The sequence below is a fragment of the Pan troglodytes genome, chromosome 8 (assembly GCF_028858775.2).
Source record: "Pan troglodytes isolate AG18354 chromosome 8, NHGRI_mPanTro3-v2.0_pri, whole genome shotgun sequence".
Taxonomy (NCBI): Eukaryota; Metazoa; Chordata; class Mammalia; order Primates; family Hominidae; genus Pan; species Pan troglodytes.
In genome coordinates this window covers 30,389,416-30,406,322 of record NC_072406.2, presented here as the reverse complement: position 1 = coordinate 30,406,322, position 16,907 = coordinate 30,389,416, and the positions used below count along the sequence as shown (strand labels likewise).

General features: G+C 42.7%; 1 protein-coding gene across 1 annotated transcript; it reads right to left on the bottom strand.

Moving 5' to 3' along the window:
* Positions 1-8,580: 8,580 nt before the first annotated feature.
* On the bottom strand, positions 8,581-16,907 carry VIM (vimentin). Its single transcript, NM_001009148.2, is given in 9 exon segments — positions 8,581-8,946; positions 9,797-9,882; positions 10,287-10,330; positions 10,787-11,007; positions 11,358-11,483; positions 12,263-12,424; positions 12,512-12,607; positions 15,475-15,535; positions 16,200-16,907. Coding segments are annotated over 9 exon segments (1,401 nt in total). The 5' UTR covers positions 16,763-16,907; the 3' UTR covers positions 8,581-8,904.

Here is a 16,907-nt window from a genome sequence, read left to right as displayed (position 1 = left end):
TAAGTCATGACAGTTACACTCTCATGAATGGGATTAGGTTTCTTATAAAAGGTCTTGACAGAGGGAGTACAACCCTTTTCACCCCTTCCATCTCTTTTGCCGTCTGAAGACACAATGTTCCTCCAGAGGGGAACATTACAGCAACAAGGCACCATCTTGGAAATGAAGAGCTGACCTGACCAGACTGGGAACCTGCTAGCACCTTGATCTTGGACTTCCCAGCTCCAGAACTATGAAAAATAAATTTCTGTTCTTTATAAATTACCCAGTCTCAGATATTTCGTGACAGTAGCACAAATAGATTCACAAATATAGTAAGTTTGATAATGTTTCCTAATTTTCTGATCTGGAAGCATTTGACTTGACTTTGTATATTAAATGTTTGGCCGAACTTAACTGTTAGGTCATTTTGGTATTTTCTTTTAAGAAAGACTTTTAACTATTGACTTGACTTGATGGTAATGAGATTATTGAGATTTTTCTTTCTTTCTTTTTTTTTTTTTTTGAGAAAGTTTTGCTCTTGTTGCCCAGGCTGGAGTGCAACGGCGCCACCTCTGCTCACTGCAACTTCCACCTCCAGGGTGCAAGCAATTCTCCTTTCCCAGCTTCTCATGTAGTTGGCATTACAGGCGCATGCCATTAGGCCCAGCGAATTTTTGTACTAGAGACGGGGTTTCACCATGTTGGCCAGGCTGGTATTGAACTCCTGGCCTCAGGTGATCCACCCTCCTCGGCCTCCCAAAGTGCTCAGATTACAGGTGTGAGCCACCGCTCCCAGCCTATTTAGGTTTTTCGTGTCTTCTTCAGTCAGTTTTGATTGAGACTTCCTGTTTAAAAGATTTATGGTGTTTCATTAACCTAGTTGAGCTACCCTGCAATAAACTCTTCTTCAGTCAAGGAGCACACCAAATGCATGGTACTTGTGCACCATCATAAAGTGGAAAAATCATAAAGTAAACAATGGAAGAATAGGTTGTATCTATGGTAGATTGTATTTGCCAAAATTGCACACAATCTTACCTCATCTCACATGCTCTTCTGTAGTGTGACCTTGCCACTGTCCCAAGAAGAAGTGGAATCTGCTTCTCTACCCTTAAATTTGGGTGGTCCTTGTGACTGACAAAATATAATGGTAATTATCCTGTGCCATTTACAGACGCAGCCCTTATCAAACCTGGACATTACTGCTTTCTGCCTCTTAGCAGTGAGTCACAATGGCAGAAGCATAAATAACCTGAGATCTTGCTATGAGATGCCTAGGCCCTGGATTCTGAGATAATTAGTAGAAAGTAAAATAAGTCAAGGAGCACTGAAGAAAGAGACAGAAGAATGAAGAAAACATCTTACAAGTCCAGTACAGTTTGCTTCAGATAACCACAGCTCAGCTGCCCTCTCATTGTAATTGCATGAACATTCCCAAGTAAACTCTCCAGCTGCGCCAACTCACAGAAACATAAATTGTTCTTTTAAGCTGCTGAGTTTTGCAGTTAGATGTTTCAGAGTGGCAATAGATAACTGGAATGCAAATGCTATTCAACTTATGGTAAGGTTACCTCCCAGTAAACAAATCTTAAGTCAAGGAGCATACTCAATGCATATCTCTTTCACTCCATTGTAAAGTGGAAAAATCATCAAACCATTGTAAGCTGGGGATGTCTGTACCTCTCCCCTCCATAAAAACAACTATAGTATTTGGAACACACACACACACACACACACACACCCTGCCCCACCACACACACACCCCTACCTGTTTGAATGCCTATGAAAGCAAACAATGCAGTCCTGAATTGAGTTGGAGAGTTATACTCCTTGAAAGAAGAAAAATATCCAAGGTAAAATTCGTGTTTGCCTGGCTTTTCCCATGAGGGTAATTTCCAAATGAGGGAGAGAGAGCTCAAACATAAAATGGAATTCTTATTGGGCTGAGGGGACAGGAATTCATTCCAATTATTGGCCGTCTCCTAAGCTGCATGTTCAGGAAGAGGCTACAAGAAACACAGCAGAAAACAGCACCCAGGAAGCTAAAAGTTGGGCAGAGATTTCAGCACCTGAGTAGTGTTGGAGAAACAGAAGTTAGAGTTTAGCTCTGCCAAGGTGGAAGGGCTTTGATAAACGCACACAGGTTGTAGTTGAGGCCAAGAAATACCCCACACTAGGGCTAAAGAACGCAGTTGGGAAGTAAGTACCAGTACTAAGATAATGTTAAAATAAACCAGCCCTGACAAAGGCTAAAACTAACTCTGGCCAGGATCGAGGTAATGCCTGGTTCTCCCTTTGCCTGTAAAAAAGAAAACTTTTCTTGTTCTTTAGAGGAAGAAAACATCATCCAGGTCCTACCTAAGTATCCATTTAAAATGTCCAGCATTAAGGAGAAATTATGAGACATGCTAAAAAATAAAAAAAGAGAGACCAAATGATCATAACAAAAACAAAAGATGGATAAATGTAATTCACATGTTATTCACATGTTGACATTAGCAGAGAAGGACATTTAAGCCACTATGAAAAATAAATAAATAAAATAATATAAGTACAATTTATATAATTAACAACATAAAGGAGAAGATAATAGAAAAAAATCTCATATTCTGGAAAGACAGAAGCCTATATTGATTTATGAACAGCATCAGGACTGGAATCTACTGTCTGAACTCCAAGGACAGAACTTGACCCTCCTTCAGGTTACCTTGCATCAAGGAGAATTGAATTGAACTGAACTGACCTGGTGGTCTGCTTTGCCACATTTACCAAGTAAAACGGGTAGGCCGTACTGGTCAATATTCCTGGAGAAGATAGCTGTTATATGGGGACTGGAATTAATGGATTACAGTTGATTTAAGAAGTAGATAGTGCTTGCCTGTAAGCATGTCCTGTAGGCTTTACTTGTGCTGTATGGCTTTTGTATGTACTATGTACAGTAAACATATATAGTACACCTCATGCATTTTCCTTATGTTCTCCATTCTTTCCCATTAGGCTGATAGACTGTGAACTCAGTAACGGAGGAAACTTTATCATTGTACAGCCAGCACCTAGCATAGTGCCTGATACATACAAGAAACTGAAACTTCCTAAGAAATCGGCCTTCTGGTATTGTGGAATGAGAAAAATTTTCACTGGCGGGTACCCTACTTATTGACTCTTCCAAGGTCTTCGATGGCTGCCTGCTCACCTCCTACAGTGCCCTAAAAGAAGTATTTGCTTGACATGAAAGATCTTTGTAGAAAGACTCCATGGAACTGACCTCAGACTGCCCTGACTCTAGACAAGGGACCAAAAAAAAAAAAAAAATGGAGAAGCTGGGCAGTCACAAATGATCAACAAATCTGTAAGCCATGCATTCCCTATCAATGATTTTGCAAATTTACAGATTTTGAAAATCTGTATTACAGACCTATTGTGAGTACAGACAAGGAGAGTGTTTCCCAGTGTTTAATGGTGATCCTAGTATAAGCTGAAGTGTGTTTCCCCAAAATTCATATGTTGAAGCCCTAACCTCCAGTACTTCAAAATGTGGCTGTATTGGGGCTGGGCATGGTGGCTCACACTTGTAATCCCAGCACTTTGGGAGGCCCAGGTGGGCAGATCACTTGAGGTCAGGAGTTCGAGACCAGCCTAGCAAACATAGCAAAACCCCGTCTCTATTCAAATACAAAAATTAGCTGGGCATGGTGGTGTATAGCTGTAATCCTAGCTACTTGGGAGGTTGAGGTAGGAGAATCGCTTGAACCCAGGAGGCAGAGGTTGCAGTGAGCCAATATTGTGCCACTACACCCCAGCCTGGGTGACAGAGTGAGACTCCATCTCAAAAAAAAAAAAAAAATTGTAACAGTATTTGGAGATAAGTCCTTTAAATAGGTGATTAAGGTAAAATAGAGCCATATGGGTAGGCCCTAATCCAATGGGACTAGTGTCTTTAGAAGAAGACACTAGGATACAGACCAAACAGACTAAGGGGTGACCATGTGAGGTCATAGGGAGAACGTGTCATCTGCAAGCCAAGGGGAGAGGCTCAGAATAAACCAACCCTGCCAGCACCTCTATCTTGGACTTCCAGCCTCTGTTACTGTGAGACAATAAAATTCTGTTGTTTAAACCACCCAGTCTGTGGTATTCTGTTACAGTAACACTAGCTGAGTAGTACAGACCCTTCTTCATGCAGCTGGTCTGGCAGGTTGGAGAGGGAGCCTTCGTGTGGGCATAGTGTCTGCTTTATCCTTGCTTCCTTCAAAAAGCTCATGAGTAATCCTTAGGATGGAGCTGTCTTAGGCTGCTTCGGGTGCTGTAACAAAATCATGCGCACTGGGGGGCTTTTAAACAACAGAAACGTTTCTCACAGTTCTGGAGGCTGAGAAGTTCATGATCAAAGCACCAGCAGATTCCGTGTCTGGTGAGGGCCACTTCCTGGTTTATAGAAAGTGCCTTCTTGCTGTGTCCTCACATGATGGAAGGGACAAGTGGGTTTTTAAGGGTCTTTTTTGAGATGGGGTCTCCTCTGTCACCCAGGCTGGAGTACAGTGGCACCTTCTTAGCTCACTGCAGACTTGAGTTCCTGGGTTCCTGTGATCCTCTCCCACCTCAGCCTCCAAAGTAGCTGGGACTATAGGCACGTACCACCATGCCTGTTTTTTTTATATTTTTATTTTTTGTAGATATGGGGCCTCATATTGTTGCCCAAGCTGGTCTTGAACTCTGGTCTCAAGCAATCCTCCTGCCTCAGCATCCCAAAGTGTTGGGATTATGGGCTTTATTTTATTTTATTTTATTTATTTTTTTGAGGTAGGGTCTCACTCTGTCACCCAGGCTAGAGTGCAGTGGCATGATCTTGGCTCATGCAACTTCTGCCTCCGGGGCTTAAGTGATTCTCCTACCTCAGCCTCCCGAGTAACTGGGACTACAGGTGTGCACCACCACACACCTGGTTTGTTTGTTTTTTGTTTTTTGTAGAGATAGGGTTTCACGATGTTGCTCAGGCTGGTCTGGAATTCCTGGACTCAAACAATCCACCTGCCTTAGCCTCCAAACGTGCTGAGATTACAAGTGTGAGCCACCACGCCCAGCCTGGAGTTTCTTTTATAAGGGCATTAATCTCATTCACAAGGGCTTCAGCCTCCTGACCTAATCACTTCACAAGAGACATATCTGAATACCATGACGTTGCAGGTTAGGTTTCAACATACAAAGTTGGGGGGACACAAACATTCAGACGATAGTTGGAGTGAAAGTCTGTCTCCCTCCCCCATCACTACACACACTCACTCCCTTAGTCTCATAGCCTGGGAAGAGATTTTATTTTTTTAGCGCCTATGTTAGCGGCTAGTTGTGGGAAGACAACTCACTACATTTTAGGCTAAAAGTAGACATTTGTTTCATTCACCAGCAGCCTCTTCCATCTGTCACTGTGAGAAAACTTAGTAGGACTTTACAGTCACATGAGTTCCATGGATTTCACCATCCCCTTAGTAACTTTTTTCAGACTTAAACACTTTATGCCACCATTTCTTTCTCCCCATCCACCTACTTTTTTCCATCTCCTTTAATCTTGGATTAATATTATACATGAAGGAACCAAGCATTAATCTCTCTTTCACCATAGGTGGTGAGAACATAATTTCTTTTTATAAATTTTTCAAAGTGGAAGATAAGGAAAAACACTAACAGTATAATTAAAGATAAAATAAAAGAAGACTGAAATAAATTTGAATTCTTCTGAGATGGGGCACCTGCGAAGCTTTTCATTATGGTCTAATTTCTGACAGTCACAGATAAGGGAGGCCCACTCCTCTTTTCCATTTCTGGGATGTGACTTTAGAAAGAGCTGTAAGATATTTTTTTTTTAATTGAGATTCAGGGGGTATATGTGCAGGTTTGTTACATAGATATATTGCGTAATGCTAGAGCTTGGGCTTCTATTGAACCCATCACCCAAGTACTCAATAGGTGGTTTTTCAACCCTTGCCCTCCTCCCAACCTCCTCCTTTTTGAAGTCCCCAGTGTCTGTTGTTTCCATCTGTAAAGGATATTTTTTCTTTTTCTGAGACAGAGTCTCACTCTGTTGCCCAGGCTGGAGTGCAGTGGCACAATCTCGGCTCACTGCAACCTCCATCTCCTGGGTTCAAGCAATTCTCATGCCTCAGCCTCCCGAGTAGTTGAGATTACAGGTGTGCACCACCACCCCTGGCTAGTTTTTGTGTCTTTAGTAGAGACAGGGTTTCGCCTTATTGGCCAGGCTGGTCTTGGACTCCTGACCTCAGGGGATCCACCCACCTTGGTCACCATGCCTGGCCTCCATCTGTAAAGGATTTTTAAGGGTGGGAGTCTACTAATCTCAATAGGTATGAGCAGAACTTGCTGTCCTGGTTCTTTTCCCCTGAAAGAAAACTGTGGCTTGTTTTTCAATTTTTAAAAAAATAATAAGGAGTCTGGTGTGTGAAGAAAGCCAATATGAGGCTGGGGTCTTCCCTGGATGACCCTTATAAGCCAATGGTGGGATACAAGTGGAAGAGGAGACAGGGATCCTAGGATTAGGAGGCTGCGGGGAACAGTGGTGAGAATGGCTAAAGAACAGAAAGCAAAACGAAAAATCAAATAGAAAAAGTTTCATAAGGGCCCAAAGACCTGGATGTTTACACTAATAAAATTAATTATGCCATTGTCCATGTCAGTTGTTTGAATATGGGGGCTGAGGGGACAGACACATTTTCTGTAAGATTATTCTAAGGGTAGCATGACCTGACCACATACAATCTATTGTCCAAACTGTTATTATTAATAATTATGCTTACACAACAGTCATAAACCAAGAGTGTCCCAAGTAAACTAGAATGTAAAGTTTACTTTTACATTTAGAATTTACATTTAGAATGGCTAGGAGTTACTTCAGCAGCCAATCCTTTTTTTCTTTTTTTCTAAGACAGGATCTCGCTCTGTCACCCAGGCTGGAGTTTAGTGGTACAATCTTGGCTCACTGAAACCTCTACCTTCCAAGCTGAAGCAATTCTACTGCCTCTGCCTCCAGAGTAGCTGGGGTTATAGGCATGCACCACCACAGCTGGCTAAGTTTTGTATTTTTTGTGGAGACAGGATTTCGCCACGTTGGCCAGGCTAGTCTGGAACTCCTGACTTCAAGTGATCCACCTGCCTCAGCCTCCCAAAGTGCTGATATTACAGGCATGAGCCACTGCATCCAGCCCCAATCCTTTCTTTATTCATGCAGTACCCACAGTAACCAAAATGATAAAAATCACAGTGAACATTCCTGCAAATGGGCAGGGCTTTGTGAGAACCATCTTACTAGTTAACTCCAGAGAGAGGCAGATGCAAACACAGAAAAATTATGACAATGTCTACCACATCATTCTCGGAGGAGAGAAGATAATAATATTTCCATAATTTGAAACTTAGAGATGTCCGAGAACGTACTCGAAGTTTTCACTCCAGCACGCACATTATTGACCATTACTACACTATTGTGTCTTGGCAATACCTTCTCTCGTCTATTTATATAAGTTCTATGCTCACACTGAGTGCTTTCTAGGGAGCTTTCCATGACTGCCCCACTTCATTTTTATTGCTCCAGACTTTGAAACCTTATTACACCTACAGTTAGCACCATGTGATTCACATGTAATAATCTCTTCTCCCCGGAAGAAAAGGTAGGAGGTTTTATTTTGTGCCTAATGCCATTCTTCAAACACAAAGGTCTTTACAAATATCTGTATCTATAGATAGATGGATATAGGTATAGCTATCACACACACAAACAATAAAGCAGAACAGTTTCATATATTACATCTTGGTGAACTAGGTTGAGTGTGGTGGCTCATGCCTGTAATCCCAGCTTTTTAGGAGGCCGAGGGAGGATTGCTTGAGCACAGGAGTTCCACACTAGGCTGGACAACACTTCGAGACCCCATCTCTACAAAAAATTAAAAAAATTAGCCAGGTGTGTGGCTAGTTTTGGGAAGACAACTCACATTTTAGGCTAAAGTTAGACATTTGTTTATTTGTTTTGAGTACTCCTAGCTACTGAGGAGGCTGAGGTGGGAGGATTGCCTGAGCCTGGGAGTTGTTGGCTGCAGTGAACTATGATTGAGTCACTTTACTCCAGCTTGAGTGACAAAGTGAGATCCTGTCTTAAATAAAAGAAAAACTTGGTGAACTTTTTCTATTTCTCTGCATCTTGCTAGCGGAAGATAAGCCCCTATATCTTGGCAACTTCCTATGCTTTAACTCCAAAAGTGGAATTTGTGTTGCTCATATGCTGTATGTACTAAAAAAGTTTTTATTTTTTAATTTTAGGAAGTCTGTTTGTTATGATTAAAATCACAGAGCTGAGCTCATTTTAGAGAGACCTATCTTCATTTTGGTACAAGTTATTTTATTCGACAGCACCTATTTGTAAATGTTTTTAAGTAATAATCAAAAGTGAGGTCTATCAAAAATGACAAAATTAAGAACTACATCTCAAGCATAAATAACCTGAATTTATCAAGTTACATGATTGTAATGACAAATTAACTAACAGGACCAAGTAGAGAATTGTTTAGATATTATCCAATAAATAACACAACAAAAGAGTTTTTCCAAAGATTTATTGAAGCAGAAACAAGTTGGTTGGATACTTGCTGGAGAAAAAAAAAAGCAGTTTTAATGGTATTCAAAATACCTTTTAAAAAGTATTCTAGCACAAGATTTTTCTGTAAACTAGATTATGTTGTAAACTTTTTTCTAAATCTTGTAGGAGTGTCGGTTGTTAAGAACTAGAGCTTATTCCTATTCCAAATCTATCTTGCGCTCCTGAAAAACTGCAGAAAGGCACTTGAAAGCTGTTTCTTTAAGATATGGATTTCTTCTTTATTCTTGCTGGTAATATATTGCTGCACTGAGTGTGTGCAATTTTTATTCAAGGTCATCGTGATGCTGAGAAGTTTCGTTGATAACCTGTTTAAAAAAAAAACCCAAAATAAATATAATGCCACATGCCAAAGACTAAATTATCCTATATATCACGGCAAATAAAAATCCTGCTAAATATATGTAATTTATTGTGCAAATCAGAAGGTTATGTTGCTTCTGAATGAGTGAAAGCTAGAAGGGGCGGACACACAAGACCCTCTTCCACTACAGGCAATATAAGGATCCAGTGGAATGTTGTAACTTACAAAAAGAAATTTCTTAAAAAACTGTGTTTATAAAAGATGGTATAATAGTTGTACACAACACAGCCAAGTTTAAAAGCAATTAAGACATATTAAAATGTGCAGCAGGTACATTTTAAATTTATGTGCAAGGGAAGATTTCATGATGACTACAATAAACTGCAACTATTTCTTTCCTGGCATAGGGAGGTAATAAGAAACTAAATGATCGTATGGCACACGCTTGTATTATATAGATGGGTTTAGGAATCTGTAAAGTATGGAGGTAGGAAGACACCATATGTCCAGGATCAAAACATTCCTCATATTGAGGTAGTCTAGTGAAGCTGTTTCACGTAGCTGCTTTAGGAAGTGGTTTAAGGAAGCTTACTCCCACTTCAAATTAAGCACCAAAGCAAATCACTAATTCTGGAGCACAGGAAGACTGCTATCTCAACTTCACATCCAGGAGCCAAATAATTAGTTGGCTGTGTGTACTGCTGGAAGAAGAAGCCTATTCTTTTTTTAGTAGGCATGAATGAAACCTGAACCTCTCAAATTAGCCAGCTGTATCTGAGATGCAGATTCATTGATTTTAAAATATATCAACTCCTGTCTGAGATTACCCTATTTTTTACTTAAAAGATACCAACCTGTCCATCTCTAGTTTCAACCGTCTTAATCAGAAGTGTCCTTTTTGAGTGGGTATCAACCAGAGGGAGTGAATCCAGATTAGTTTCTAAATAAACAAACAGGCCAAAAATGAGTAAAAATGAGTTTTTTCTTGGAAAAACCAAGTAACCATTTTACTGAAACAATTATGATTTGTGGGGGAGAGGCAACTGTGTAAAGTACTACTCCCCAAATAATTTTAGGGTAGTCTCTGTTTGCAAACCCAGGCCCTGACACTCTTGAGCATCAGGATGAGACAGTACTTGCAGCAGGAAGAAGGAAAAAGGAGTTTGCATTTAACTTAAAGCATAGAATGCAAGAGTGTACTTGGGTTTGAAAATTATAGATGTTTTATAGAGTTTTCTCTTATATGGCATTTTTTCAGATATCCTAAAAGAAATGAATGCTTTGACATAAACACAGTGGTTACAAGCTGCTGACGTTTTTCCTAAAGGGAAATAAAATGCTTACCCCTCAGGTTCAGGGAGGAAAAGTTTGGAAGAGGCAGAGAAATCCTATAAACAGATGAAGAGAAAGAGTAAAATTGTTGGCAAATAACTTCAACCACTGGGAACAAATTAACACACTTTTTGTTTTTGTCACGTAAGAAAACGTACTGTTTTAAATCATAAACTAGAGATTTGTCTCAGAAACATTTTCCCATGACTGGTCTTGTTAGTACATTTAAAATATGTTACTACAAGCATTTTCTCCACAGGAGCATGAGCAGGAGTTAGGAGTGGAGGCTTTGACAGAGTTATGGGTTCAAATTCCAGCTCTGCTGTTAATTAACCCTTTTTCAGCAAGTCACTTACTCTCTCTCAATTCAAATTCCTCCTCTACAAAAAGTGGAAAGTAGTTACCTCAAAGAAACTTTCTAAAGATTAAATGTGACACTGCTTAGAGCCCAGTGGCACAGGGCCTAACAAATGGTCACCATTAGTTCACGCATCCAAGTCTGAGTTCCCTACCTGCTCTCCTCGCCTTCCAGCAGCTTCCTGTAGGTGGCAATCTCAATGTCAAGGGCCATCTTAACATTGAGCAGGTCTTGATATTCACGAAGGTGACGAGCCATTTCCTCCTTCATATTCTGAATCTCATCCTGCAGGCGGCCAATAGTGTCTTGGTAGTTAGCAGCTTCAACGGCAAAGTTCTCTTCCATTTCACGCATCTGGCGTTCCAGGGACTCATTCTGCAGGAGGTGAGAAAGATGTCTGGTGTTATTTCTCAGAAAAACCCAGCTGTTCCCAGAACCATTGACAGACCTTCTGCAATAATTTCCATTAGCGTCAAATGGCGACCACTCTAATTTTAGGTGGAGAATGCGAGTACCAAGTCCTTCACATTAGAAGCAATGATATAGGCAAGCTAAAACCTTCAAGAGTTCCATGAAGTCCCTTTTGAGTCTGTCTTGATAACTCATTTTCTTTGCATTATGATATACATTTTTACTCACTCAACATTTTGTTCAGGTATCATCATGAGCTTAGTCAGCAGAATGGGTCATTATTTTCCCTCTTTTACTGCAGGGTTGGTACTCACAGTTCCTTTAAGGGCATCCACTTCACAGGTGAGGGACTGCACCTGTCTCCGGTACTCAGTGGACTCCTGCTTTGCCTGGCGCAGGGCGTCATTGTTCCGGTTGGCAGCCTCAGAGAGGTCAGCAAACTGTCGGGAAGAAAACAGAAATGTGGATTGCTCACATTCAAGTCTTTTGAATCTCTTAGAAAAAAAAATCATATTTCTCACTGAATGTCTTCCAGTATAGGTTTAAATTTCTGTTTTGAAAGCCAGGGAAAGAGTAGTGGAGTACTGACATTAGTATTTTCAGAGTTCACTCTACAGTGCTCATTTCAACACAGTGGAGGTCAAAGGTATGGCATTGGGGTTTACTTGGAGGCAAGGTTGGGGGAAGAGAGTCTGCTATTCTGAAGGAGGTGATGTGGCCAGGCGTGGTGGCTCACGCCTGTGATCCCAACATTTTGGGAGGCTGAGGAGGGTGGATCACCTGAGGTCAGGAGTTTGAGAGAAGCCTGGTCAACATGGTGAAACCCCATCTCTACTAAAAATACAAAAATTAGCCGGGCATGGTGGTGCTTGCCTGTGGTTCCAGCTCTTAGGGGGCTGAGGCAGGAGAATCACTTGAACCTGGGAGGCGGAGGTTGCAGTGTGCCAAGATGTTGCCACTGCACTCCAGCCTGGGCAGGAGAGCAAGACTCTGTCTCATAAATAAATGAGAAAATAAATAAATAAATAAATAAATAAATAAATAAATAAAGGAGGTGATGTGAGTGGTGGGGAGGCTGTGGTGACAAACACAACATGAGCAAGAAGTCAAAGCCAGCTTTGCACTGGAGCTAGAGGATATTTAGGAATCACACACAGGTATGGGGTTTTGAGAACACAATGCTTTTCTTTGGTTGAAGCCGCACTGATTTGTTTCCTACCTTGGATTTGTACCATTCTTCTGCCTCCTGCAGGTTCTTGGCAGCCACACTTTCATATTGCTGACGTACATCACGCAGGGCAGCCGTGAGGTCAGGCTTGGAAACATCCACATCGATTTGGACATGCTGTTCCTGAATCTGAGCCTGCAGCTCCTGGATTTCCTGCAAAAAGAACAGACAGACGGTCAGCTCTGCCAACCGTGGGGGCTGCCTTACCCTCATTCATTCCCTGAAAGTCACTCCACTAACCTCTTCGTGGAGTTTCTTCAAAAAGGCAATCTCTTCTTGCAAAGATTCCACTTTGCGTTCAAGGTCAAGACGTGCCAGAGACGCATTGTCAACATCCTATTTTGAACAGAGAAAAGACAGGACATGGAGGATGTAAAAGTGTATGGCTTATCTCATTTATTTGTCTTAGATTAACCATCTGAACCTAGTCTCCTTACTATAGAAAAGGCGTTGACACATTTTATGACCCTGGAATAGGTTTATAAATCATTCAGTGCTATAATATGCTGTGCTTTCTCCTGCTCACTAATATATTTTAATTGTGACTGCTTGTGTTTTACTCAAGGTGGTGATCAGACAATTTTAAAATAAATAAATGTCCACACACGGTAAACTGCACTCAATCATGACTGAATCCACATTTTACCAGTGATATTTTAAAATTACTTTTTAAGGCTGGTCATGGTGGCTTATGCCTGTAATCCCAGCACTTTGGGAGGCTGAGACGGGTGGATCACTTGAGGTCAGGAGTTCGAGACCAGCCTAGCCAACATGGCGAAACCCCGTCTCTACCAAAAATACAAAAATTAGCTGGGTGTGGTGGCACATGCCTGTAGTCCCAGCTACTTGGGAGGTTGAGGCAGGAGAATTTCTTCAACCCAGGAGGCAGAGGTTGCAGTGAGCCAACATAGTGCCCCTGCACTCCAGCTTGGGCAACAGAGTGACACTCTGTCTCAAAAAATAAAGTAATTCATTTAATTTAATTACTTTTTAAATCTAGAAAATCTATGCCACAACATTTTTAAGATTTGTTTTGTAATTTCATGGAATAACATGATGGTAGAGGTGGACAAATTTTCACAACTTCATGTACACTTGAGTACATGGAGAACAGAAACTTGTGCTTCAAGAGTTTTAGCTTTTTTTCTCCACTCAAATCTTTTGAAACTTATCCTTAGGCTCCAAAGCAAATATGTAGTCATCTGGCATCCACTGTACAAGGCTAGATTTATATTCAATAACCCAATTCAGGATATGCATGCCAAAGATTCAGTTCAGGAAAAAATGGAAAAGAAATGTAACTCTGAACTGTATTTGCTTTGCTTTCTCTGGTGGATTTTTCTTCTAAAACTCCTTTGACTCATCCTGTAAAGGCGTGTCTTTTTCACTTGCCACTGTATCAGTTCAGTTAGCCTGTTTCAGAATGACTGGTCAAGCTTGCAAAGAATGAAACTACATAAAGGATTTTTGCTGATTCAGCTGTCCTTCTATATTTCCATTTAAAAAGCTCAGCATTCCAAATCAGAATAGGTAATCTTGCAACTAAGATTTTATTTCCTCTCAAAAGGATGCGTGAGGATTGCTTATCTTGTCAGCAATTATATTTGGAGTTTATAGCCTTACGGTCTTAAACTGTTGAGACTTTTCTATCACCTTAGTGGAAAAATGAATGAAGAGTGGGTGACAAAAAGATCAGACTTGATGAAAACATTGATTTTTACTTGTTAAGCCCTGAAAAATACATAAAAGATATTTTACTAACCTCCAAAGAAAGATCAATGTGGTATTCTATCACATTGAAGAGAATGAGGAATTTTGCTTAATCTCGAAACAGAGGATCTTTTGTATTGATGTTGTTTTATGTTAACTCACTACACTGCAGAAAACATGACAGGTATGATAATCAAAAATGCTCAAGGACTAAAAGGAACCACACATTGCTGTGGTTAAATTAATTTGGTAAATGTATTTCAGTTTCAAAATGTTATACTACACTATTCATCTGAGAGTGCTTTGCAGTTAATCCCAGTAAATATTCCAGGGAATAAAACTATAAACTATAATGGGGATCTTCTGGCTTTTGGATTCCAATTTTAAGTTAAAAATTCTGTAAGCCCATCTAATTTTGGTGAAAAAGAAAACACGCACAAAAACCCTTTAGTTAAAATTCAGTTTTTCAGCCTTGGGTTTATTACTGTTATTATTTTTTATGGCAAGAGTGCTAAAGAACACAAGAACCCAATCAAGAAAGGACTTTTAAAATGTGAGGTATGCTTGTAGCTTTAAAAACTTTTTACATTACATACTTCTCAAGTCTGGGCCAGATATTAGATAACGGATGTTAGCAAATACTTGTGTCCAATTAGAACCGTGCTTACATCATTACATATTCAGTAAGAATGTAGCCTGTTGCAAAGCTTCCCTGGGAATACAAAGACTCCTATTATTTCTGTCCAGAGCCACCACATTTGCCAGAATGTCTGTATCTACATTCCATAGTGAAGCCCATAGAAACCATTAATACCCCTTAGCCGAGGGGACAGATGGCTCCTTTTCACCCTTATTAGATCACAAAATAGTTGTGCATAGTGATACTTCCATCGAACTTTAATGCCACAATAGAATTTGCAAAGAAGAAAAGAAACTTGCTGGCTCCATTCCAGTTGGAAACTAAGTTTTCTTATCTTCCAACACGTTTTCCATTTTAAACTGCAGGGCATAATTGCGCTTTTTGTGGCCTTGTAAAAATTAAGCAACTTGACTTTGGCAAACCACAATCTAAAATTGTAACCGTTCGAACCAGAAGGTCAATGTGTTGCAAAACTGTGCAACATTTGGGAAACAAAGTAAAAAGTTAAAAGATTTTTCTTTATGTCCCAAGGAACTGCTTAGAAATCATTCAAGGATCGCTTGAACCCGGGAGGCGGAGGATGCAGTGAGCCAAGATCTCGCCACTGCACTCCAGCCTGGGCGACAGAGTAAGACACCGTCTCAAAAAAAAAAAAAAATCGTTCAAGGGGTTTTATTAATATTTTTTCTAATCATGAGAAGCTCCAACCTGTGGTCTTCCCGCCACTAGAGGGCTTTACGCGCAGCCCTGAAGTTTTGCACTTTTTAGACGTGAGTTAAGCAACTTTTAGAATTGCTCGTGGATTGTGTTGGGTGGGGTCAGGCGGCTGCGAGTGGGAAGAGAGTCTACAAACCTGTCTGAAAGACTGCAGGGTGTTTTCGGCTTCCTCTCTCTGAAGCATCTCCTCCTGCAATCTGAAACAGTTGCGCATTAACCAAAGGGGAACGAGGAAACCGCCAGGGGCGGGGCGGCCACACCCAACCACCACGTATTCGCTCTGCGCCTCCAGAGCAGCTGCGCCACCTCCGCGCAACTAGCGCCTGCAGCTTTCAGACCTGCTGCCCTCGGCAGGTTTCAGCGGGACCTCGGGCACCGCGCAGAGGGGCAATCACGGTGGCCGCACAGACCTACAGGACAGCCCCGCCATCCCCGCCCCCGAGGGACCATCCCTTTGTCTCGCTCCCTCCACCGCCTTCCCCTCCTTCCTTCTCCCGCCCGGTGATTGGCAGCCTGCCAGAAGGGGCAGGAAACTTTCTGAAAGTTTGGAGGACTGGCTCTCATTTTGCCCAAGGGCCTTCAACTGCACACAAAGTGGTAGTTTTAAGAAATCTGTAACTTGAAACGGAGCGTCCTTGGGCAATGTGTGGGGACAGAGGAGGAAATGCGAACTGCAAGGTCTGGGTTCTGGGCGGGGCTGCGCCACCACAGCCACAGCCCCGCTCTCCGCTGTCTCCCTGGCAGGCCTCCCCCCGGCCACATCCCCAAGGGCGTGGCAGCTCTCGCGGGGGCCGGGGGGGCGTTCCCCTCTCCCTCCAGCTCCCACCCGAGGCCCAGCTACTTGCATGGGCGCAGCCTTACTTCTCCCGGAGGCGCATGATGTCCTCGGCCAGGTTGTCGCGCTCCACCTCGACGCGGGCTTTGTCGTTGGTTAGCTGGTCCACCTGCCGGCGCAGCTCCCGCATCTCCTCCTCGTAGAGGTCCCCCAGGCGCGACTTGCCCTGGCCCTTGAGCTGCTCGAGCTCGGCCAGCAGGATCTTATTCTGCTGCTCCAGGAAGCGCACCTTGTCGATGTAGTTGGCGAAGCGGTCATTCAGCTCCTGCAGCTCCACCTTCTCGTTGGTGCGGGTGTTCTTGAACTCGGTGTTGATGGCGTCGGCCAGCGAGAAGTCCACCGAGTCCTGCAGGAGCCGCACCCCGGGCACGCTGCTCCGCAGGCGCACGGCAGAGGAGCGCGTGGCATACACGCCGCCCGGGGACGAGGCATAGAGGCTGCGGCTGGTGCTGGGGCGCAGCGCGCTGCCCAGGCTGTAGGTGCGGGTGGACGTAGTCACGTAGCTCCGGCTGGAGCTCGGCCGGCTCGCGGTGCCCGGGCCGCCGAACATCCTGCGGTAGGAGGACGAGGACACGGACCTGGTGGACATGGCTGCGGAGGGTGGCGATGGGCTGGGCGGCGGCGGTGGCGCGGACTGGCTCCCGGAGAAGAGGCGAACGAGGGCGCGGTGGGTGTGGGTGGTGGGAGCGCGGCTGCGTCTCTGGCGCGGGGACCTCGGAGCGAGAGTGGCAGAG